The sequence below is a fragment of the Ipomoea nil genome, unplaced genomic scaffold (genome assembly GCF_001879475.1).
Source record: "Ipomoea nil cultivar Tokyo-kokei standard unplaced genomic scaffold, Asagao_1.1 scaffold2805, whole genome shotgun sequence".
Taxonomy (NCBI): Eukaryota; Viridiplantae; Streptophyta; class Magnoliopsida; order Solanales; family Convolvulaceae; genus Ipomoea; species Ipomoea nil.
In genome coordinates this window covers 2,222,854-2,248,786 of record NW_017619233.1, presented here as the reverse complement: position 1 = coordinate 2,248,786, position 25,933 = coordinate 2,222,854, and the positions used below count along the sequence as shown (strand labels likewise).

The 25,933-nt window shown below is 33.7% G+C and overlaps 3 protein-coding genes across 7 annotated transcripts; all 3 read left to right on the top strand.

Moving 5' to 3' along the window:
• The first annotated feature begins 4,914 nt into the window (after positions 1 to 4,914).
• LOC109158189 (light-inducible protein CPRF2-like) lies at positions 4,915 to 10,630 on the top strand. 5 transcript variants are annotated; one of them, XM_019306059.1, is made up of 7 exons: positions 4,915 to 5,476; positions 5,725 to 5,824; positions 7,788 to 7,995; positions 8,996 to 9,071; positions 9,157 to 9,282; positions 9,845 to 10,172; positions 10,326 to 10,630. In XM_019306059.1, exons 1-7 carry the CDS (start codon positions 4,994 to 4,996, stop codon positions 10,484 to 10,486), a joined length of 1,482 nt encoding a protein of 493 aa, XP_019161604.1. In that variant the 5' UTR covers positions 4,915 to 4,993; the 3' UTR covers positions 10,487 to 10,630. The 5 variants fall into 5 exon arrangements, with proteins under 5 accessions (XP_019161604.1, XP_019161602.1, XP_019161603.1 ...); XM_019306057.1 differs by having other exon boundaries at positions 4,916 to 5,476; positions 9,845 to 10,188; positions 10,240 to 10,630; XM_019306058.1 differs by having other exon boundaries at positions 4,916 to 5,476; positions 9,845 to 10,275; positions 10,330 to 10,630.
• An 8,557-nt stretch (positions 10,631 to 19,187) lies between these two features.
• On the top strand, positions 19,188 to 22,075 carry LOC109158190 (GDP-mannose 3,5-epimerase 2). Its single transcript, XM_019306060.1, has 7 exons — positions 19,188 to 19,374; positions 20,032 to 20,442; positions 20,555 to 20,648; positions 20,738 to 20,867; positions 20,955 to 21,087; positions 21,275 to 21,482; positions 21,708 to 22,075. Exons 2-7 carry the CDS (start codon positions 20,033 to 20,035, stop codon positions 21,861 to 21,863), a joined length of 1,131 nt encoding a protein of 376 aa, XP_019161605.1. The 5' UTR covers positions 19,188 to 19,374; position 20,032; the 3' UTR covers positions 21,864 to 22,075.
• Positions 22,076 to 24,128: 2,053 nt separating this feature from the next.
• Positions 24,129 to 24,860, top strand: LOC109158056. The gene has a single exon (XM_019305875.1). It carries the CDS (start codon positions 24,129 to 24,131, stop codon positions 24,858 to 24,860), a length of 732 nt encoding a protein of 243 aa, XP_019161420.1.
• Positions 24,861 to 25,933: the final 1,073 nt, after the last annotated feature.

Sequence of the window (25,933 nt, the reverse complement as noted above, 5' to 3'; positions counted from 1 at the left end):
GACGTCGTTTTGACTAAAAACGCGCGTCCCATTTAAAAAAAAAAAATCAGTTTCGATTCCCCTCAACAGCATTATGTTGTTTATTCATTGTGGATATTTAGTTCATTCATTGTGGATATTTAGTTCATTCATTCTGGATTTTGTGTTATTCATTCACTGTGGATATATAGTTATGAATTTGTGGATATATAGTTATGAATTTGTGAATACATAATTCAAATTATGCACAAAAAATGATATTACCGGGAATCGAATTTAATTTTTTTTTTAAGTGGGACGCGCGTTTTTTGTCAAAACGACGTCGTTTTTGCAACCGTGTGCACCATACATGGTGCACACGGTTGCACAACATAATTTGCGCAATGCCTACCATTGCTCCACAATAGGCTTATTTTATTAGTCTAGATGCATGGATTACTCCATATGTGAATCGGATCAATAGTTACAATGAGCATGTACTTATGAAAATGTTATATTAGATTGAAATGGAATGAAATTTTCTTTTTATATTTTTTTGTGATGTTAATGTGTTTTTACATTTTTTAGCAATTGAAAATTAATTTATTATATTTTTATAATAATGTAAAATAATGCATACAAAAGATTTGAGTTATAAATTAAAGAATATTAGAATAACAAAAAAAAATAAAATTAATTTTATCATTAAAATTTATTAAATGTTAGATACTACACAAAATAATTAAAAAATATATAGACAAAATTATTATACTATTACAATTTGAAATAAAAATAAATAATAAATAATAAATAATTTAAATAAAAACATAATGTTTTACTAACTTTAAAGAAGGTGGTGCAAATAACAAATTGTTCTATTTACACCATCTATAAAGCTAGCAAACCTATCAAAAGGTGGTGTAAATAACAATTAAGATTGTGCAAATAGAATTCACTTCTGATATAGATAATTAGTAGATATTATATGGTTACTTGATAAGGCAGATCTTAAATTATTTATTATCTATATTAGAATTGTTTATAATTTCATCTTTAATCTTATTATTTAAATATATAATAAAAAATTTATCTTGTACGGGTAATTTATTAGTTTCTAATATGATAAAAGTAATATCTAAACCCTATAAAACTTATTTAAAATCATGTACGTAAATGATGTTTGCAATTAACAATTAATGACAATTTAATTGGATCTAATAATACTTCAAGATGAATCCTTTGATAGATTATTTCAACCCTATTTAGAAATTAACTCTCATTTTGACAATTTGCCTTTTTCCCTTCAACAAATTAAGGAGGGTTTCCTTGAACTCTATGAAATATGCATATATACCCAATAAATGATGTCGACCAAACAACTACATTAATTAACTTCTTGACCTTCCAATGAAGTAAAAACTTTTTAAAATTAAAATTAGTACTACACCCAAAAAAAAAATTAAAATTAAAATGAGTACTACTACATGCAGACCATCAAACGTCTTGGATTGTTTAACTGATTTTTAAAAAAATTACTAATTCTTTTTTTTTTTAATAAAAAATTGGTTATTTTATTAAACTAATAAAAGAAAAAAAAAATACATTAAGAGAAGGGGAGGATAAATTAAAGCAAACCCCACAAACTATTGGGGAAACTAATGTGGGAAACCCTTTTCGAAATCAAACACTTTGATTTAGTCTTTGATTTCTTAGGCCATTCACACCCTTGAAAGGGGGTGTGGATTGCAATCTTGTGTGACTATTTATTATGTAATTTTATTTTATTTTTTAAATTTCATATGAGCTTTGGACACTTGAAAACTTGCAAAGGCATCACCTTGCCATGGCAAATTATGTTGTGCATACGGATGCAAAAACGACGTCATTTTGTATCAAAACACGCGTCCTACTTAAAAAAAAAAAAATCAATTTCGATTTCCAGCATCAACATTATGTTATTTATTTTTTAGTTCATTCATTCTGGATTTTTAGTTATGAAATTCTGGATGTGTAGTTCTGCAATTCTTGATTTTATAATTATGAAGTTATGGATGTGTAGTTATGCAATTCTGGATGTATAGTTATGAAGTGTTGGATGTGTAGTTATGCTATTCTGGATTTATAGTTATGAAATTATGGATGTGTAGTTATGTAATTCTGGACATATAGTTATGAAATTATGGATGTGATGAAATTATGGATGTATAGTTATGTAATTCTGATTTTTTTTTTAAAAGTTAAATGTCAAAACGACGTCGTTTAGCAAGCTATGACTCAATTTTATAGTTATTTAATATTTTAAAACTTTTTATTATTTTATTAATATTATATTATGTCATTTTAAAAATTTATTATATAATTGCAAAAATAATTATGGAATACAAATTTATTTAAATAATGATGTAATACAAATTATGTTACTTTTAATATTTTGAAAATATTTATACATAATTTGAATTTTTAATTTTCAAAATATTTGAAAGTAATTTATATATTGATAGAAGAGGAACAATTGTGAGAAGGAAATAATATTTTTAGATAATGTAAACGCACACATTTTACTTTTTAAATATAACCGAAAGAATAAAGAAAATCATAAAACACCTCAAAACATGAAAATAATACTCTAACATTGATCGAATCTAGACAAATTTTAAATCAACTTTTTTCAACACAACGGAAAGACCAATAAAAGAATCTTAAAATATCTCAAAAAATATGAAAAGTGATACTCTAACGTTGATTAAATGTGAATAAATTAACTTTTTTTAAATAGGAAACACCTCAAGAAACGTGACAACGTTACTCTAACATTGATTGAAAGTAGAGAAACTAACTTTTCTTAATGCGACGAAAAGAACAATAAACCAATCTCAAAACATCACAAAAAATGTGACAATGGTACTCTAACATTGATTGAATGTGAAAAGGAGTTGATGAACCAGTCGGCAACGACAACAATGAAAACCCAAGTTGATAAGGACGAACCAACCAGTGTATAACTCGACTTTTTTTAGCAAGCTAGGACTCAATATTATTGTTATTTAATATTTAAAAACTTTTTATTATTTTATTAATATTATATTATGTCATTTTAAAAATTTATTATTTAATTGCAAAAATAATTATGGAATACAAATTTTTTTAAATAATAATGTAATACAAATTATTTTACTTTTAATATTTTGAAAATATTTATACATAATTTCAATTTTTAATTTTCAAAATATTTGAAAGTAATTTATATATTGATAGAAGAGGAACAATTGTGAGAAGGAAATAACATTTTTAGATAATGTGAACGCACACATTTTACTTTTTAAATATAACCGAAGGAATAAAGAAAATCATAAAACACCTCAAAAACATGAATATAATACTCTAAAATTGATCGAATCTAGACAAATTCAACCAACTTTTTTCAACACAACGGAAAGACCAATAAAAGAATCTTAAAATATCTCAAAAAATATGAAAAGTGATACTCTAACGTTGATTAAATGTGAATAAATTAACTTTTTTTAAATAGGAAACACCTCAAGAAACGTGACAACGTTACTCTAACATTGATTGAAAGTAGAGAAGCTAACTTTTCTTAATGCGACGAAAAGAACAATAAACCAATCTCAAAACATCACAAAAAATGTGACAATGGTACTCTAACATTGATTGAATGTGAAAAGGAGTTGATGAACCAGTCGGCAACGACAACAATGACAACCCAAGTTGATAAGGACGAACCAACCAGTGTATAACTCGACTTTTTTTAGCAAGCTAGGACTCAATATTATAGTTATTTAATATTTAAAAACTTTTTATTATTTTATTAATATTATATTATGTCATTTTAAAAATTTATTATTTAATTGCAAAAATAATTATGGAATACAAATTTTTTTAAATAATAATGTAATACAAATTATTTTACTTTTAATATTGTGAAAATATTTATACATAATTTCAATTTTTAATTTTCAAAATATTTGAAAGTAATTTATATATTGATAGAAGAGGAACAATTGTGAGAAGGAAATAACATTTTTAGATAATGTGAACGCACACATTTTACTTTTTAAATATAACCGAAAGAATAAAGAAAATCATAAAACACCTCAAAAACATGCATATAATACTCTAAAATTGATCGAATCTAGACAAATTCAACCAACTTTTTTCAACACAACGGAAAGACCGATAAAAGAATCTTAAAATATCTCAAAAAATATGAAAGCGGGTACTCTAACATTGATTAAATGTGAATAAATTAACTTTTTAAAAACAGTAAACACCTCAAAAAACGTGACAACGTTACTCTAACATTGATTGAAAATAGAGAAACTAACTTTTCTTAATACGACGAAAAGAACAATAAGCCAATCTCAAAACATCCCAAAACATGTGACAATGGTACTATAACATTGATTGAATGTGAAAAGGAGAGGATGAACCAGTCGGCAACGGCAACAATGACAACCCATGTTGACAAGGATGTAACGGAAAGAATATTAAAAAATCTTAAAACACTTCAAAACACGTGACCCGGGTCCACAGAATAATTATGAACATTCAGACCTGGATCCATAGAATAATTTGCAGGATATTGATTATTGGATTACGAATGACAGAAAAAGTATGTTGAACGGTAAAAATTTAAAAAAAAATAAAGAAATTAACTTTTTTAATATAACAGAAAGAATAAAATAATTTTAAAACATCTCAAACAACGTGACCAAGATACATTAACATAGGATGAATTTGGGAAAATCAATTATTTAAAGTTGGATGAGTACAAAATGAGATGGGCGCAGTTATTTTATTTTTCCTCCAAAGTATCAATAAAATATATTTTTTTTTTTTTTAAAAAAAACGTAAATTGTGCGGTACTAAAAGCGTTATAGAACTTTTCTGATTATATAAGTGAGGCCAATGATAGCCAGCTGTTTAAGTTTAAGTGTGCACTTGGACATCAATATAACGTAGACAGAGAACTAGAAATACGGGACACTAAACAGCGAGAGGGACGGACAGAGAGAGTATGGAAAGGGTGTTTTCTGTGGACGATATCGCCGACCAATTCTGGTTGCAGCCGCCGATTCTGCTCTCCCAGCCGGCGGAGCTCGACCTGCAGGGCTCCTCCTCCTCCTCTAGTATCATGAATCGCAGCTCCTCCGAGTGGGCCTTCCAACGCTTTCTCCAGGAGGCCTCTGTCGTTGATCACAACTCTTCTGCTTCTGCTGCGGCTGCGGCTGCTTCTTCTACCTCTATTTCGCAATCGGAGCAAGTGCCTCGTGACGAATTTCTCGAGATCAACCAGCAGAGCCTCGCTCCCAATCGGAATTCGAGTTACCGGCAAAATAACTCGGGAACGGCGGCGGCGGCGACGAATAGTAAGAGTACTAGTGCCATGGTGACTTCGTTCGGATCGACGCATGCATCGGATATTCCGGATCATTCCGAGAAGTACCAGGCATTCCTCAAAAGCCGTCTCGATTTAGCTTGCGCCGCGGTAGCTTCCCGTGTATGTATCAGTGTTTTTCTTTTCTTTTTTACTTTAATTTTTTTTCTTCTGGAAATTTTAGATTTTTCTCCCTTACATCTCCCAAACGAAGATGAACTTTTGGATTTTATTAATTGATGGTATGGGTTTGATGCTTATATTCTGCTATGATCTTAGTGAATCCAATTTTCTGCTGAGTAATAATTGGTCATTGAACAATCGTGGACTTTAGCGACTGTGTGTGTTTATATTGCTGTCTTATCTACTAGGCGATGTACTTGAGGCCTCAAGATTCAACCACCATGACGCCTGGTATAGGATCATCGGTCTCCAATACAGTGCAAACAGGGTCACAGGTGCCTCCTAAAGGTTAGTATTGTTTGTCAAAATGGTGTAAGTATGACTCATTTTAGACTCCCACCACAAACTGAGTAGTGGTCTAGTATTAACCTATCCCTTGTGCAATGTCACATTCAATATTCACTATTAAGCACTTAGAATGTTTGAGAACTTGCTGTATCTTGAATGGATTAATGTTTTGAGTGTTTTCCTTTTTAATAACTATAGCACTTTCATCTATCTTCTATATTCATATGCATATGTTCCCAAAAATGTATTTGTGTATGTATGCTCTGAGCTGTTCTGGGAGTAGAAATGCAATACTAGTAAGGGTTTAACAACAATAGTGCTGGAATAGTGGAATGTGAGACAAAGTGAAGAGGAAAATTAGAGGGGAAGGGAAGGATTTCATTAGAAGTGAGGGAAAAACGACTGAGACTTTCTAGGCAAGTTTATCACAATTTTATGATGCATTAAGACTTGTAATTAAAAAAAAAAAAAAAAAAAAGCAAAAGAATCTTATTTGGATACAACTGTTTGTTTTTAAGGTGTTGGCACAACACAACCAACAATAACTGTGGTGATTAATCAAGATTAGTACACAATTAGGGAAGGTTATTGAATGCGAAGGAATGGGGGTGTTATCAAACTTAGATGAATCGTATACAGAGTAAATGCAGTGTGTAAATGCTTGTGTTTGCCCACGGGAAGTTGAAATTATTACTGGAGTAAATTATCTTGTATTTATAAAAAATTATTAATTGTTTGTAAACTTGATGCTTGAGCTTGCAAGTTGCTGCTCGTGGCTATGCAGCTCCTTTTCATTAACTGCCTGGGTGGTGCCATTCATGCTTTTTCATTGGGCATCACCCTTTTTGCTTGCTGGAGAAGATTTGGGCACCTGTGGTGAAATGAGCGTTGGAATTGAGTGGACCAATTGCTGATATAGCATTTATAAGTTCATTCTGTTGAGGGGTTCATTTATAAGTTCATTGAATGTAGTGAATGTCTAGATGGGTTTTTTTTTTGGGGGGGGGAGGTTTCCATCTTCATTTTTTCCCCTTTGTCAACCTTTTGCCTGTTAGCCCTTAATTAATCTAAAGGATTTTAAGCTCTAAAATGAGATAGGATTATTATTAATCAATTGGCTAGAATGATGTGTACATTTGTACAAGGCAAGTTGACAATTTCCTTTGGAATTAGAATTATGTCTATTATTCACCTATTTTGGTAGTATAATAAATTTATACCCATGTAATTTATATCATTTCTGAAAAAATTATTAATCCACATAATTATGTTAATTCTATATATATATTTTCTCACTAAAATTTTCATTTTCATATTTTTAGATTGACCCCACAAAAAAGTTCTGCTTTTGTTTTAGCAAATCTTTATTGGGGTCAATAAGTAATATTCGATAAATAATACTGCCAAATACAATTAAATAACAAACACTTGTAAGGGAAATTGTGTAGTCCACTGGAGTTGGTTGAACCTATTCCATAAATTATGTGTGTCCCTGATAGGCAGAACCTGGCATTGCTTTAGTGGCAAAGCAACACAGGATACACCAAGAGGCGTTGAATGTCATTAGTATAGAGAGATTGTGCCTTTCCCACATTGATTAGATGTTTTGTACGCTTTGTATATGACATACTGTTTGAGATCAATAGATTGCCACAATCCCACAACATGTTGCGCAGAAGAGCATCAACCTTCTCCCATTCATCCTTTTTCTTAGTGATTTCATCTGCTTTCTTGGTCAAAAGATTGGACACTAAAATCATAATTTCATAGAAGCAGCTCAGGTTGCCTAATTTGCACATCCTGTTAACTTCAGAGTTCATAATTAATAATTAAACAATTTTAGCAATGGACATGCATTATTTTAAGTGTTAGAATGCATTTAGTGCCTAGGATAAAACATGATTCCTGTTTTGTAATTCATTGTGAAAATTGATTGCCCTATTTATTCTTACTATATATGTAGGATCTGAGCATGATTCACTGAAGGGGCAAGAGGAGGGTGGAGCACCAACTGGCATACCCTCCTTGCCTGCAGTGCCGAAGAAATCTAGTGGACAGGTTCGGTCAATAAGTAGCGGCTCAGAACAGTCAGATGATGATGAAGCTGAAGGGGAAGGTGAAGCTGAAACAACTGATAAGATGGATCCAGCAGATGCAAAACGCGTAAGGAGGTTAGAACTTTTACAATATTGGTACTTTTCAGATTAGCTGATTAAATACTAGAAACAAAGGAACAGAAAGGAATGTGAGCACTCATATGTGACTATAGGCATTTTTCATACATCTAACGTTAGTAATTGAATTTCTAAATATCATATCGTAGTTAACTTTATTTAATGCATTAAGTAGTTGTTCACTTAAGCTAGTGGCCCTGTATTTCTCTGCCTTCTGCTATGGTTTTCCTAAACTGTATGCTATCTATCTAGCTTGACTTATCAATTCAAGTACTGTAACATGGTAATTTATTGAGTTCCCCTGCTATAGTATGGCCTTAGGTATAATGCAATAACATCAATGCAGTAAACATTATTCTATTGTTTAAAATGCTTTCTGAAGAAGAAAATCTCATGTATGCATGGTGATGTTTCCTATTGTATTGTTCAAGATCTTGTTTCCTTGTGGTCTTTTCTTTGAATTTTTTGTTGTTGCATACTTTGTAGGAAAAAGCTACATATTGTGCTCTAGTTTTTACAAGAGTGATCTAAATCTAATTCTGGGCAATGAAGCTTGAATGTTAGTGTCTAGAAACTAGCATGCTATAAAGTCTAGACGTTTATTGAAGCCCACTAGGTCAATTTTGAGGTCACAAAGAGGTTAGAGAGGAGTGTAAATAACAGTTAACTCTGGATGGAAAGAAATCCAGTTTTAATTTATTTGCTTCAAAAGAGAAAGGAGAAGGGGGGACTAAAAGTAAAGGTAAGGTTCATTGTTTCATTTATTGTGCACCCAGGAAATTGCTATTATTGGAAAAGAATCCTTGTCTGGAGTGCTTTGCATGGTATGAGATGTGTTTACTTCACCAAATTAGCAAATCGACAATATTTTTGTATACAATCACATGTTATCGTTGATTTCATTAATTCATTATTTTAGCATCTGAAAGATGAATGTTATTATCTGTTCACTCGAATTTATTAAATGTAACTCTTATAAATCTTTTGAGTTCACCAGAATGTTATCCAATAGAGAATCAGCTAGACGTTCTAGGAGAAGAAAGCAGGCCCATCTGACAGAACTAGATACACAGGTGTCTTTCTTTAATCCATGTAGCATTTTTCCTATCGAGTCTTATTCATGATTTTCTTACCAAGTTTATCTCATGTTTTCTCTAGGTCTCTCAGTTGAAAATTGAAAACTCCTCATTATTGAAGCGCTTGACAGACATAAGCCAAAAATTCAATGAGGCTGCAGTTGACAATAGAGTCTTGAAAGCCGATGTTGAGACACTGAGAGCAAAGGTAACTGGTTAATTGGGGTATTACTAGTTTATATAAAATATAATTGGAAATTAGAATATTGTAAGCGTGATTCTTTCCTTATTCAGTTTGGGAGAAGGTAAGATGAAATACCTTTCTGTTGGATGAAGTCATGGAACAGACTTTTCTTGACAGTTGATGGTATAGTGCTGAAGTAGAACCTTCTCAGAGTGAGCTACAAAATAGTAGCTGCTAGAGGGACTCTATTTTGAGGGCCATATTGATGAGACCTAGGTTTACTGTATCTGAAGGGGAAAATGTGTAATTTTCTGAAAAGTTTTGGGGACTATGACCCTCTGGTTCTATTGCTGCTCTACTTAGCACATGATAATGTAGTACCTTTGCTTAATAAATCACTGTCTAGAGTGGGAATAGAGTAATATGTTGCTGTCGGTTTTTTACATTTCTCCTTGTCAGCAAAAGTGGAGCTGACAAAACAAAAATTTATAAGAGTGATAAAAGGAGTAGACGGAAATTATCATTAATATCGTTACCCCCTGGCATTACTGATGACAAAAATATACACACACTCTTCTGCTTGCAGGTTAAGATGGCTGAAGAAACAGTTAAAAATGTTACAGGTTTGAGTCCACTGTTTCAAGCTATGGCTGACATATCCTCAATGGGCATGCAATCCTTTCCTGGCAATCCAACTGACACATCAATTGATGCTGCTCTCCCTGTTCAAAATGACCCCAATCATCATCGCTATTATCAATCTCCTTCAGGTGTTCACTTTCAGCCCCATGATCCCATAATCCAGAACGGCCTGGTTGACATTCCACCAATAAATAATATGCTGCAGGTCCCAGCTACAGCAACAGTTGGGGCTAATGGAATAGGGAGAGCAACTGCAGTACCACCAGCAACAGTTGGGGCTAGCGGGTTAGCGAGACCAACTGCTCTACCACCACCAACAGTTGTGTCGAGCGGGATGGCAGGGAGAGCAACTGCACTACCACCAGCAACAGTTATGGCTAGCGGGATAGCGAGACCAAGTGCAGTACCAGTACCACCAGCAACAGCTGGGGCTAGCGGGATAGGGAGAGCAACTGCAGTATCACCAGCAACAGTTGGGGGTAGCGGGATAGGGAGAGCAACAGGTGGGGCTAGTGGAATAGGGGGAGCAGCTGCGGGATCAACACATCCAATGGTGAGCATGGAACATTTCCAGAAGCACAAGTAGGGGTGTTTGGTGGAACTCTGGGTGGGTGGGGGGCAATGATGCATAGAAACTGACCACCTAATTGACGATTTTGTCAAAAGAGATTGGATTAATAACTTAGTTATGTGTTTACATAGCTAATGTAAAATGCATTATTTTCTCTATTTGCAACCTCTATTTTGCTTATGTTATGTGATACAACCGTGAACCTTGCATGGTGTTGGTTCTCTGCCATCATTATACCCATGGTCCACCTAGTTAGGTGAATCACTGACCACGGTTGCAAAAATCGGTCTAGGCTCTAGGCGCCCTTAGACCGTGGTGATTTTTCCTCTAGGCACTTGTCTAGGCGACCGGCCGCCTAGCGCCTAACTCGGCTGACTTGGCTGCCTAGCGTCTAACTTAGCCGAGTTAACTTGTCCATTTCGGTCGAACTTAGCTGAGTTAACTCGTCCATTTCGGTCGAGTTAACCCGATCAGCTCAGCCTGGCTAATTTTTTTCATTATACATTTTTTTATACATTTTATATATATATATATATATATATATATATATATATATATATATATATATATATATATACCTGGAGACTAGTTTGATATTTTAAATCTTTGGATAATTCAAGTATTTGAATATTTCATATTTGAGTATTTTTAATTTTTAATATTATTTTGATGTTATAACTTATGAATTATTATTATTTCATTTATTTGGATGTGTTATTTGATTGAATGTTGAAAACAGCCTCATTAAAATTGTAAAACTGCAAGTCTGCTCTTGTTTTTTTGGCGTCCGCCTAGTACTACCTAGGCCGCTTAGGCGCTAGGCGCTGCCCGACTAGCACCTAACGCCTATTACAACCATGTCACTGACATAACATACATTTTTAATATATTAAATATACATTATTTGTTTATTAAAAGTTCATTATTTGAACTACCAAATAATAAACTTTTAATACACAAATAATATATTTTTAATATAGTAAAAATATATTTTATGTCAGTAATTCACTGTATAACTTGCCCGTTCTATGTCCCCTTGGCACCTTCGAGGCAAGTTCCAAAAGGAAATGGGGTTAAAATTACTGAGCTGAGACGAAAGAGTCTGAGAAAGTGGAGACTGAAATCGTTATGAGAATGTGGAATCTGAAAGGGAATATCATCACAGCAAATTTGTAAATTGTGGTTGTGAATTACGTGCTACAGGTATGCGGCTATCAGGTGTGCGGTATTGGCTTCATATGGTTGTGAATTTTCCAGGAACCCTTCTCCTCTAATTCATGGTTTTGGACTCACTTGCCTCTTGGGAAAAACAAATTGAGCTTACAGTAGTGTAACGTACCTTTCCATATTGTATTGCTTAATGCCAAGACACCAAGAGTTTGGTCAAGTTCAATATGCACAGGTAACAATGTGCAAGACACAACAATGTACGGGAGACATTATGCTCTCAAAAAGACAAAAATATGCACTTGAAGAATGGAAAATATGGACTGGAACAAAGAAAAATAATGCACTCAGAGACAAAAGAATATGACCTTACTTACACAAAATTACATAATATCATTGTATTTTTTTAAAATGTTCTTCATTCTAAACCATTGATCTTGACTGGATCAATGCCTGAGATTTAGTCATATTTTTCACAAATATATGACATACAATAAAGAATAGATCAATTTAATTACGTAAATATTGTTTATAAATGTATCTAAATATTTAAATAATTAGAAACTATATTAACCATAGAAAATTATAATTTTAATTTTATATGCTATGAAAATACATATTTAACCAAATATATGGAAATCTAACTATATTACAAGTATTATAGTGTCTGTATATTGTAAGATCTTATCATTTTTTTTATTTCATAAAAAATTGATGATAACATTATTTTTTCGGTCATCACACTGGTAAAACACTTTATGTAATACACATAAAGACAACATTGGATTACAAAATTGTTATTAGTATTATAAGGAGGAAAAACAATGAAAAAGAAAATTAATGATTGGGTTTGTTCACTGTTGTAGGTCAAAAATTATTTTAAAAATGGACTGCATGATTAAATGATAACGTTACTTGGACGCCTTGAATACACACACACATATATATATAGGGATGCACTCAGGTGCGAATAAGTGCCTAAAAAGGAATATGCGAACGAATCAGTGCGCGACACATGTCCAGATCTAATAGCTTAAAAAAATGCGGTGGTATTTTCGTAAATAATTGAACATCGAAGTGCAAGTAAAATCACTTACAAGTGGACCTACTTTCACCTATAAGTGCATGTAATTTTGCCTTGTTAGCATTCACTTCCCGCAAACATTTATGCACATGGGTGTGCTTATAACTATAGGTGCAACTATTTATAACTATAGGTGCAACTACTTATAACTATAGGTGCACATACTTTCACCTATAAGTGCATGTAATTTTGCCTTGTTAACATTCATTGATATGAGTTCAGCGGGTAGTAATAGTGGTGGGCACTTCGGTTCGGTTTATTCGAACCGAACCGATTCGAACCGAATTAGTAATAGAAAATTAAACGGTTCGGGATTTTGTAACCCGAACGGTTTAGTACCGAACCGAAACGAAACCGAACGGTTTGACAAAAATCGAACCGAACCGAATGCTATATAATTTTTTAATAAATAATAATAATAATAATAATAATAATAATAATAATAATAATAATAATAATAATAATAATAAAGAAGTAAATCCAAGTAACTTGATGCCTGCTCCGCCGTTCAGTTCTCATTTTTACTGGTACCGAACCTTACATTTTTTATTTGATTTCTTTATAGCTTGTTTTCTACATTGCACTTTTGTTGTTTGTCGCAATTGTTCTTTACCTCACAATTATATCTAACTTGAGTTATATTTACAATATTAAGTATTTTCCTTAGTTTCATGTTTTTCTATAAATGTAATGTGATTTACAGTCATTCTAATTTTGATTTCCAGTGCACTATAATTATTTTCTAGTACTGGAATATGTTTCGAGTGCACTAGCAATGATAGATTGTGTCCAAAAATTAACTATATAGTAATTGACACTAGTTCTTTTAATATCAACTATACAGATAGATGATTATTCATCTTATCAATAAAAATATATTCCAACTGAACCAACTGAAGAGTCGGTTGTGCAAAAACATTAACTGATGTTTGGTAATTAGTACTTAGTATTGTGTTTGAACTTTGGATTGCTATTTTGTTATATAATGTTTAGAGTTTGAATTTGGATTATGTGAATATGTATTGTTTGGTAGTATGTTCGAAAAATTAGGAAACGTTGAAATTTGGGGATCTTAAACCGAGCCGAATTAAATCCGAACCGAACTCTAATGTTAAACCGAATGGTTTAACTTTTTTAAAACCGAAAAACTGAAATCGAAACCGAAAAAAACCTAACCGAAACCTGAAACGCCCACCCCTAAGTAATACCCCTGAAAACCACCCGCAAACATTCATGCACCTAGGTGCAACTACTTAATACTTATAGCTATTTGTGCAACTACTTAGAACTATAGGTGCAACTACTTATAACTATAGGTGCACTTAGTATTGGTGTTCAGTGTAAATTTTTACTTGCACCTATAATACATTTTACATGCACTTGTAATACATTTTACTTGCACTTCGATGTTCAATTATTTACGAAAATGCCACCGCACTTTTTTTTAAAAATCAATGTTTCTCATCCATTAGATCTAGACACATGGACAGACAGAATCCATTCCTATTTCGCTCATGGGCGAAGCATTCGCACCTGAGTGCGATTCTATATATATATATATATATATATATATATATATATATATATATATATATATATATATATATATATATATAATGCACCCAAAAACGAAAGAATATAAATTTACTTACACAAAATTATCATAATGTCACCACAATTTTTAAAAATATTCTTCATTTTGGATGACTGATCTTGACTGAATCAATGCTTGAAATTTAGTCCTATTTTTCACCTATACTCGTTAGAAAAGACATTTTTGCACTAAGAAATAGATGCATAAGTAAAAAATATTAAAATTTCAAATTCTTATTTGAATAAGACATTTTGGCATGTAGTGACCTCTCCCATGTGGGAGGTCATGAGATCGAGGCTCAGTGAAGACGTTGTTGGCTTTTATAATAGAGTCAGCAGCATTCAAAAAAAATAGAAAATAAAATTATAAATATTGTTGTATTTATAGAAAAATACATATTTCAAGCATCTCAATTTAAGGAGTAGAATTATATATATTTTTTGAAATACTCATAATTCTTTAGTAGTAGTATCTGTTCTATACTTTCTCAAATATTTTCAGTACAGAGAATTTAAATCCCGGGTTCAAGCCTATGACCATCTATTTAGAATGGTAATCCAGATGTTATCACACTACATGATACTTGGCAATGAGTACAATACATAATGATAAAGGAAGTACAATTTAATGCTCCGTTACATAGGGAAGAATCTTATAACTCTATCATATACGGAGTAATGCATTAAATATATTGAGGTATTTTCCTTCTTTTCAATTAAAATTATAACAGTAGGTTAGGTGGTGGGTATAGTTACTCCCATCCCTATCCACCACCAACTATGAAAGAGTTAAATACAGTATTAGTCCTTTCAAAAATAAAAAATAAAAAAATACAGTATTAGTGGATTATATATTATATTACTCCCTTTGCTAAAAAAATATTGTCCCCTTTGATAAATACATAGACTTAGGAGAATACATTAATGTATTGACTAATAAGTATATCTCCTGGATTACCAATAGTAATTGCAGTATAGGTTGAAGAGCAGTGTTCCAAAAACCGCTTAGGCGCTAGGTGTTGATCGGCCGCCTAGCTTATCAATATATAGGTGGTTTAGGCGGTCGGCTGGCTGGCTAGGCGTCGTCGTCTAGGCCTTTTAGTCAGTCGATTAGCTATTGTTTATTTTTTTAAAAAAAATAGATTATTTCACTCAAAACGACAGAGCGAAATAACTCTAAATTGTTCAAATTCTAATATTTTTAGGTTAATATTTAATATTTATATTTAATATTTTAGTATTAACTATTAAATAATTTATAATTATTAGTATTAAAAAATTTAAAAATTTTAAACATATTTTAAAAAAATAAAAAAATACATGGGCGCCTAGCCACAGATTAATCGTCACCTAGGCACTAAATGCCCCCGGCGCCCAAGGAGCGCCTAGCAATTTTTCAACCAGGTTGAAGAGTATAAGACATCTTTGCATTAATCAATAGATGTTAAGTAATAAATATTAAAGTTTCAAAATCTTATTTAAATGATATTTTGGATAATAAAATAATAAATATTTATGTATTTGTACAAAAAAGATATTTTTCGATCGAACTTCTTAATATATGGAAGAAAATTATTTTTGGATAAAGGAAAATAGGTTTAATGACCCAATTATATATAAAATCAATAATATTGTGGATCATGATTGAAAATTTTACCTCATTAATTTTTTTATACAAATAAAATTAATATATAAAAAATATCATTTTTTAAAAGGAAAAACCGGAATATTATTATATCAAATGTTCACGGAGAAATAGAAGAAATCCAAACAGAGGGACCAGTTTGAGAATGGACAGCCCTAGCAAGAGCATGTGCTAACTTATTCACTGATCTAGTAATGAAACTAAGGGACACTACTTCAAAGTGTCTTTGAAAACTATTGCACTCATTAATAATATAGCCAGCATCATAGATTGCACACCGTTTGAAAGTCGAAAAGAACTCTTATCATTGAATAATTTCTATCTTTGACTCAGGATAACACTTCTTTCACCGCCATAACTTCTGCAAGATGGGCATTACTTAAGCAACGTAAATAACCATTTTTCGCCGCAACAAAATTACCCCCATCATCTAAAATTACGACACCAAAATAAGCTTGCCCAGTATTGGAGAAAACTACCATGATATATATTTTAAAAATAAATTTAGAAGTATATAAAGTATTACTTTATATACATAAATTTGATTTAAAAAACTCACTACTCATAAATTTACTATTGTAGGTACATAAATTAACTACTATAACTCTATAAGTATATAAATTCATTAAATAAATATATAGATTTACTACTATTAGTTCCATTTTTATGTACTAACAATATTGTTTTTATATAACTGAGTCCACCAGATAAGGTGGACCTGATGCATAATATAATTTGCCAAATACTCCGAAACCTTTTTTTTTTTTTTTTTTTTTTTTTTTGGGTATAGACCTGCTATATATTGAACAATTTTCTAGTTCTGTCATATAATTCAGTAATTAAATATATTGAGATATTTTTCTCAATTAAAATTATACATAATGGCATAATGGAATAAAATAATATTGAGATAGTTGGTACTCTTAGTTTGCAATCGTTATGCTAAGGACCCGTGTCCAGCAGCTGGACACGGGTAACAGTGCCGTTAGGCACTGTTATCTCTTTTTTTTTTTTTTTTTTTAAATTTCAGACCGTTTCGTTATAGGAGTATATGTTCATAATTTTATTACTATATGTTCATAATTGTAAGTTCATAATGTCAGAGCTCTATGTTCATAATTCCATACCTGTACATTCATACTTCCATAACTGTACATTCATAATTCCGTAACTGTACATTCATCATTCAATAACTGTAACTTAATAATTTTAGAGCTCTATGTTCATAATTTTATCACTATATGTTCATATTGTAAGTTCATAATGTCAGAGCTCTGTGTTCATAATTTCATAACTGTACATTCATAATTGCATAACTGTACATTCATAATTACATAACTGTAAATTCATAATTCCGTAACTGTACATTCATAATGCAATAACTGTAAAATCATAATTTTCAAAGCTCGATGTTCACAATTTTAGAGCTATATGTTCATAATTTTATCACTATATGTTCGTAATTTTATAACTTACATTCATAATTCCATAACTGTACATTCATAATTCCATAACTATACATTCATAATCACATAACTGTACATTCATAATGGCACAAACGAATAACGCCGTTAACGGCGAGACAAAATCAATTTTTTTTTAACTGAAATGACGCGTTTTTCCTGAAAACGAGTCGTTTTGGACTCGTGTCCACAATGCATTGTGGACACGAGTCCACTGCATAATTTGCCCTTAGTTTGAGCCGATTAATTATAAGAATAATTTAAATTGATTTATTTGGTCTTTCATCAATTGAGGTTATAACAACCTGGGTTCAATTCCCACAAGCGACGATTCCCCGTGGGCTAGCTCTATAGCCTCTCAGAGCGAACGTGGATTAGTCAAGTGGACCTTAATTGTTAAATGGACAGAAAAAAATTCGAACCACCTCGTGGTTTACACCAAAAAATCAATTAAGGTTACAAGACAAATTTGAATGCTAGTAAATTATTATGTGGACTCGGTCCACCTTGCAAGGTGGATTCAAGTCTAAAAATACACAATTTACATACTGAATGTTCACAATTTGAATTGTGAACATTCAAAATGTAAATTGTGAACCTTCATTATGTAAATTGTGTATTTTGGACTCGGGCCCATCTTGAAAGGTGAACCTGGGTCCATGGTATAACTGTTGTTTTATGCTCGCACGGGCTTAGCTCTTGTTCAGTAGAGAGTATTTAGGAGAAGAGACTAAGGTTCGAATATCGGCAGCGACAGACCGACACTGTGAGAATTATGCCTAAAGTAGACAGATCCCTTGTATGTGTCAATGTAATGCCATATTTCCAAATACTCTAGGAATAAAGGTCAAATGGGCCATTGAACTACACAAGAAAATGCAATTAGGCTATTAAACAAAAAAAAAAAAAAAAAAAAAAAAAAAAAAAAAAAAAAAGAAGACAACCATATCACTGAACAACACAAAATGTTGCAATTAAGCCAAAAATGACTTGTTTACTTGTTATCTTGTTGATGTGGATGTTATCATGTTAAAATAATTATTTTTCATTTTATTATAATAATTTAAAATAACAAAAACTAAAAAAAAAAAAAAAAAAAAAAAAAAAAAAAAAGTTCGTCGCTTCATCTCCTGACTGTCAGGGAGACGAAGAACCACTCTTCGTCTCCGGTAGCCTGGAGATGAAGAACCTTTTTCGTCTCCGGTAGCCTGGAGACGAAGAACCTTCTTCGTCTCCGACCGGGGACGAAGAGCTCTTCGTCCCTGGCCGAAGACGAAGAAGGTTCTTCGTCTACAGGCTGTCGAACTTCGTCTCCGGCCAGGGACGAAGAGCTCTTCGTCCCCGGTCGGAGACGAAGAAGGTTCTTCGTCTCTAGGCTGCCAGAGACGAAGACTGGTTCTTTGTCTCCGGCAGCGGAGACGGGTTCTTTGTCTCCGGCAGCGGAAAACTGTTTTTTTTTTAGTTTTGTTATTTTAAATTATTAAAATAAAATAAAAATTATTATTTTAATATGGTAACCTCCACATCAGGTAAATAAGTCATTTGTGACTAAATTGTAACATTTTGTATTGTTCGGGACCTAATTGTATCTTCTTTTTATTTTTTATTTTTTTTTATTTTTATGGACTGATTGCATTTTCGTGTGTAGTTCAATGATTTATCTGAACCTTATTTCAATACTCTTAGGTCGAGATTGAGGATTCAACCTTTTTGGGAGAAGAAACAAGACAAAAATTATTTAAAATGCACAAATTTTACCTAAAATGATTGATAAGAGAAACGAGTGGTTTCAGTATTCATTTGCTATCTTCTCAAATTGCCGGGATGTCTCTATAAATACTCATGCTACGAAACGAGCGTTACCCATATATTCTGTTATCAACTCTCAACCATTCAACTCTCTCTCCCTCTCTTCCTTGCCTCTCTCGTTGCCAACACTACAACCTTAGAGGTAATTTCAGGTTTTCGGGGTGTGTATGTCGTGTTTCCCGTGAATCTTGAATACCCTTTCAATTTCACAGGGAGATCTTTGCGGTGTGTTCATTTCCGTTTAGAAAGGAATCTGGGATAGAAGTCTTGGTCTTTTGCACTTCTTTGACTCTGTTTTCACACTATTTCTTTTACATTCTAGAACCATTGCTTTGATTTCTTTGTGGGTTTTAATTTCCCCCTTGATTTGTATATAGGTTTTTCAGTGGTATACTGCTTTCTCTCTTTTATTTGGCTGTAATACTGTGCTCTAGAAGGAAATTCAAGGACTGAGTTTGCTTGCTAATTGCTATGTCTCTCCTGAATTATAAAGCATTTATGTCATTTAATTGCAATCAATTTATTTACTTCCCTTTTTTATTTTATTTGTGATTCAAGTACCTCAACTACCCATGGTGTTCAAGAATTGCAATCTTTTCTATCCCTGATATTGGAATTGAGTTTTGGAATAGCTTGGTGTGAAATTATGTTTGGGAACACTTGATTAAGTTAAAGACTTTGGGTGCTTCACATAAGTTAAATGTTTTTGTGTTGATTTGTTACTGTATCTGGTGAATGCACTCTTAGTTTTGTCCTTTTTAGTGTTTAGACACTTTACTGATTCACTGAAGTGCTTTAGGATGGGAAGTTCTGGAGGAATTGATTATGGTGCTTACACCTATGAGAACCTCGAGAGGGAGCCTTACTGGCCATCTGAGAAGCTCCGAATCTCCATTACCGGAGCTGGAGGGTTTATTGCTTCCCACATCGCTCGCCGGCTGAAGAGTGAGGGCCACTACGTTATTGCTTCTGACTGGAAGAAAAACGAGCACATGACGGAGGACATGTTCTGTCATGAGTTCCATCTCGCTGATCTGAGGGTTATGGACAATTGTCTTAAGGTCACTCAAGGAGTTGACCATGTCTTCAACCTTGCTGCTGATATGGGTGGAATGGGGTTCATTCAGTCTAATCACTCTGTTATTATGTACAATAACACGATGATCAGCTTCAACATGATGGAAGCTTCCAGGATTAATGGCGTTAAAAGGTCTGCTGCTTTATTTTCATTTGATTCAGTTGTATATGGCTTTAAATCTTTTACTATCTATGTATATATGGTTCTTCAGAAAGTTTTGTATCTGAGCCTTGGCTTCGTTCAGGTTCTTCTATGCCTCTAGTGCTTGCATTTACCCGGAATTCAAGCAACTAGAGACTAATGTGAGTTTGAAGGAATCTGATGCATGGCCTGCTGAGGTTTGTTTTTACGCCTTGCCCATCTTTTGGTCTTGTTTGGCTATCCAAAATTACGGTTGTAATTTTATTTTTATCTGCTTGTATTCAAGCCTCAAGATGCGTATGGATTAGAGAAACTTGCAACCGAGGAATTGTGCAAGCATTACAACAAAGATTTTGGAATTGAATGCCGTATTGGAAGGTTCCACAACATTTATGGTCCATTTGGAACATGGAAAGGTAATTTATTTAATTATTACTATGGATAGCTGCATGAATAATCTGTTATTGGTTGCTTCAAATTGATATATTGGTTCACTGGTCCAGGTGGAAGGGAAAAAGCTCCTGCTGCTTTCTGTAGAAAAGCGTTAACTTCGACTGATAAATTCGAAATGTGGGGAGATGGACTTCAAACTCGTTCGTTTACTTTCATCGATGAGTGTGTTGAAGGTGTTCTCAGGTGAGCACTTTAGTGGAGTCATCCTACATTTGGTGGATCGAAAATTGTGTTAAAGCTCCCCTTTAGTTATTCTAATTAGCTCTTAGCATTCTTATGTTAACGACAGTTCAGTGTACCTTTTGTTGCTTATGATGGATGTGGTTTATTATGAAATTGAACTCGCCCGCCAAATGATCTTTCGATGCAGGTTAACAAAGTCAGACTTTCGGGAGCCTGTTAACATTGGAAGTGATGAGATGGTTAGCATGAATGAGATGGCTGAGATGGTTCTTAGCTTTGATGAGAAGAGGCTGCCGATTCACCACATTCCCGGGCCAGAAGGTGTCCGTGGTCGAAACTCTGACAACACTCTCATAAAGGAGAAACTTGGTTGGGCTCCAACGATGAGATTGAAGGTACGCCTCTTAAGAGCCAAACTCTGGCCATTCTAAAGTCTTGTGGTCTACTGGCATGAAGTGGCTCTCCCAAATAGGAGGTCATGGGTCTGAGCCCCAGCGGGGGCGGTATTGACTCTTTATGCTTCAGTAGGTTGAGAAAGTAGTTATGAACAGATACTACATTGTAACAGAGTCAATTGTACAATTTGGCTGTTGCTAAATAAGCGATTGCAATATTTGCAGGACGGGTTGAGAATCACCTACTTCTGGATCAAGGAACAGCTCGAGAAGGAGAAAGCTCAAGGCGTTGATCTCTCCACATATGGATCTTCCAAGGTGGTGGGAACCCAAGCTCCGGTGCAACTTGGATCGCTCCGTGCTGCTGATGGCAAGGAATGAGTGGTGTTTGAAGCTGATGTACTTGTACCCTATAAAAATGTTGAAGAAAAGTTGCTTTGTTTGGAGGGCATATTTATCTTCCTGTTTTTCCTATCTTAGCTGATGAAAAACTATTCTGCCTTTGAACCCAATAAGGTCTTGGCCAAGTTTATGTACAATCATGGTTTGGATGGTTTTCTTATTTGAATCAATGCTCATTTTATCTTCATCAACCAAATTATTGCATATCCCTTTTGCCCCACTCCCTGATAATATTGTCTGTTTTCTTGTTTTATTAGTGACTTTGTGACAAGTTTGTAAAGTGCTGCCTGCCTTCCTCTTCAGTCTTCAAGGACAATGATTGAAAGGGAATATACATGGAAAGGAATCTTTTCAAGTATCCAACAACCATGTGGTTTTTTATTTTTTTATTTTTGAAAAAGTGAAGTATTTTGGTCTTATTAAAAAGAAATTTTGCCCTGACAAAAATTTTGTTATTATCTTTATTTTTTAGGGATAAACCCTGTTGACGAGTTCGATAAAAAAAAGTATTAACAAGAATTGAATTGGTTACCATCTAGTATAAGAATCATGTTTCACACATTCATCTACTCCTTTCAAAATTTACTTCACATAAATACATTTTTTATATTTATTAACTACTAGGCAATTAAGTTTAAAAAGTGACTTACTAATTGAATCCAAAAATGAATTGATCAAGAAGTGCCACATGAAATGGTAAATATCAATAGGTAAAGATTTGTTTTTTGTTTTTTTTTTTAATTACTTTTGGTCCACAAATATTGTACTCCGTACATCTTCCAAATTTGACCTTTGATTATCAATTTTTCACATATAATGCATGACTATCAAATTCTTGTCACATCAACTAAATTTAAGTTGGAAAAATAACAATTTACAAAGGGATAAAGTTGATCAAAAAATTAATTGAAAGGACTAAATATGACAAGAAATTAGTAATTATACACCAAATACAGAAAAATTCATACTTAGGGGCCAATTTTGGAAACAATATAATATTCAATAAGTAAATTTAATATGAGAATTTAACATCTCTTTATTTATTTATTTTTAAAATTTATTTATTTAGTTAAAAGATGCTTGAGTAAAAAGTATTGAACACACACATATATATTGGTGTTTCATGATATCATAATATAAAAACATTTTATATATGTAGTTTTTTTTTTTTTTATTTAAATAAAGTGAAAGGTAGAATGTGACACAATAGAAAGTTATTATATATAGATGATGACATGTGGTTTTAGCTGGTGTTAGGTGTGGTCAAATATTGATATTGTATTGATGGTGGTTAGATGCCAGACTCAATTTGCATTACTTGTAGATTTAGAGTTTGAAAGAGTTGATAGCTTTCGCTATTTATTTATTTATTTGTTTATGTTTTTTGTTTTTAAAAAGCAGAATATCTTGCAAGGTCTCGTGGAATCTTTTATCTTCCTTTCTGCCATGATATTCCGATAGAATATTTTAAGGAATAAGGGAATCAAGGTCTAGCTGCTATAGCCAGCTAATCAAGGTTATTCACGCTAATGAATTTGGTAATTTAATAATTAATAATATAAGCAAGATAATGATATTTTTATTTGAAAATATAAGCAAGATAATGATATTTTTATTTGAAAATATAAGCATAATAATATCTTTATTTGAAGATATAAGATCTTGAAGTAATCAATTTTGGAGAAATCTTTTTTTTTTTTTCATTAAATACTGTAGAGAAATTTCAAAACTTCTATCACTTATTCAATTATTTAAAAAGTGATTTTTTTAAAAAAGAATTTAACCATAGTGAATGATGGTTGAAAAGTCCAACCATTGGTAGTGGGGTGATAAAAGTTTCATTACCTTATTAGAAAATTTATTTTCTATTGGCTTAGTGGTTGACGACTATTTAAAATTTTGAAAAAAATTACTTTTTATAAATAGTGAATAAAGAAAAAAGAGAAGAGAAGAGAAGGAAAAAAGAACAAGGATGAGAGACGTAGAAAAGGAAGAAGGATATTTATTTATTTATAAATTTCTTACTATGGGTAGTCGAAAATCCGAAAACAAGTCTAACAACTTAATTATCTAAATTTATTTCCTTTTTAGATTAAAGGTTAATTTTTTTCCCTCGCGTAAGGGATTCTCTCTACGTTTTTCCCAAAATTAGGGTTTCTTCGCTTTCACGGTGAGCTAGAGGCAGATCGACAGAGAAGTTACGCAGCAACAACGCTGCACAGCAGGGGCGACGTGAGTACAGCTATGGCAGCGACAGAAGCTACGGTGGCACGCTTGTCGGACAGATGGGCAGATATTGTTCTGGAAGACGAGGACGCTGGTGTTGAGGCGCCGGTGGACGACGGTGGGGCAGGGGCTGTAGCAGAATCGTGGATGTTGGTAGGGCGATTCTTGACGCAGCGGGTGATTAAGGTTGAGTACATGAGACAAGTCATGGCCTCGGCATGGAAACCGGTTAGTGGTGTGCATATCACGGAGCTTCAACCGAATCTTTTTCAGTTCGTGTTCCATCACAGAACGGATGTCCAGCGAGTATTGGATGAGGGGCCGTGGTCCTTTGAGAATTGTACGCTGTTGTGTAAAGAGGTGAAGAATGGTCAGTTGCCGGAAGACATGGTGCTTGATACTGTTGAGCTATGGGTGCAGGTGTATAACCTGCCGGTTGGATATAATACGGTACCGGTGCTAGAACAAACGGGGAATTTTTTGGGGAAGTTCCTAAAGGTGGATGAAAGACAGATCAAGGGGCCTCTAAAAGCGTTCTACCGAGTTAGGGTTTCTATGCCCGTGGATAAACCGTTGAAAAGAAGAATGAAATTAATTCGCCGGGACAAGTCATGGGGATGGGTGAATTTCAAGTATGAAAGGTTGCATACTTTCTGCTTTTTCTGTGGACTTTTAGGGCATTTGGAAAAATTTTGCTTGAAAGCTAGGAACTCGACGATGACACCTGAGCAATATCCGTATGGTTTATAGATGCGAGCGGGTCAGGCAAGAGGACCACGGCCGATCGGGGAACCCTGGTTACTTTCATCTGAGGACCCGCCGGTTCGTCGTGAGGCTAGGAGTCAGGAGCCGGAAACTCCGGGCGTGAATGGGCAGGTACACCGCCAAACTGAGGAGGAGGATGGAGTAACGGCGTTGACTAAACGTCGCAGGCAGGATGATGGGAATGAGAGTAGAGGGGAACAGTTGACTGGTATGGATGTTAACATGGCAGACAGTTCAAAAAACTTGTTACAGGCGGGCTCTGGTTCCCAGACCCGCCCACAACAATGAGTACCCTGAGTTGGAACTGTCGTGGCTTGGACAATCCACGGACAGCTCCTGCAGTTGTGGACATGGTGTCCAAGAAGAAGCCTGATTTTGTATTTTTGATGGAAACGAAGGTGGGGCGAATACATGCTGAACGTGTTCGTGTTAAGATCGGTTATGAGGGCATTTTTTATGTTAATAATACGGGCCGTAGTGGTGGTTTAGCATTGCTATGGAGGAAGAACAATACTGCAAGTTTACTTGGTTACTCGAAGACGCATATTGATGTGGAGGTTAGTATAAGTGGTTTTTCAAATTGGAGGATGACTTGTTACTATGGCTATCCGGAACGAACACGGAAAACTGAATCATGGGATTTATTGAAACAGTTGGCAACACGATCCGAGCTACCCTGGGTTGTGATTGGCGACTTTAATGATCTCTTGTATCAGTATGAGAAAAAAGGAGGAAACCCACACCCGAATAGTCTCTTACGCAGATTTGGAGAGACTATTGATCACTGTGGTTTGGCACAACTACCAATGAGTGGTTATCCGTTCACATGGCGGACGGGCAAAGGCACTCTTGGATGGATTCAGGAGAGACTTGATAAGGTACTAGTTACTAACCAGTGGAGGGATATTGTAAATGGGGCCACGGTTACAAATCTGTTGACGAGAAGATCAGATCATTCGACTATTTTCATGGGAATTCGGCATTATGGGGTCAGGAGAGGTGGGGGGCGAGATTTCGTTTTGAGATGGCATGGCTCTATGATGAGGGGTGTAGAGCTG

What these genes read in the sequence shown, in the direction of transcription:
- LOC109158189 (XM_019306055.1), top strand. Translation starts at nt 4,994, where the DNA reads ATGGAAAGGGTGTTTTCTGTGGACGATATCGCCGACCAATTCTGGTTG. An exon ending in GATGCAAAACGCGTAAGGAG is followed by an intron (nt 7,996 to 8,995) that starts GTTAGAACTTTT and finishes TGAGTTCACCAG; the next exon opens with AATGTTATCCAATAGAGAAT. An exon ending in TGACAGAACTAGATACACAG is followed by an intron (nt 9,072 to 9,156) that starts GTGTCTTTCTTT and finishes TGTTTTCTCTAG; the next exon opens with GTCTCTCAGTTGAAAATTGA.
- LOC109158190 (XM_019306060.1), top strand. Translation starts at nt 20,033, where the DNA reads ATGGGAAGTTCTGGAGGAATTGATTATGGTGCTTACACCTATGAGAAC. An exon ending in TCCATTTGGAACATGGAAAG is followed by an intron (nt 20,868 to 20,954) that starts GTAATTTATTTA and finishes TCACTGGTCCAG; the next exon opens with GTGGAAGGGAAAAAGCTCCT. An exon ending in CTCCAACGATGAGATTGAAG is followed by an intron (nt 21,483 to 21,707) that starts GTACGCCTCTTA and finishes CAATATTTGCAG; the next exon opens with GACGGGTTGAGAATCACCTA.
- LOC109158056 (XM_019305875.1), top strand. Translation starts at nt 24,129, where the DNA reads ATGGCAGCGACAGAAGCTACGGTGGCACGCTTGTCGGACAGATGGGCA.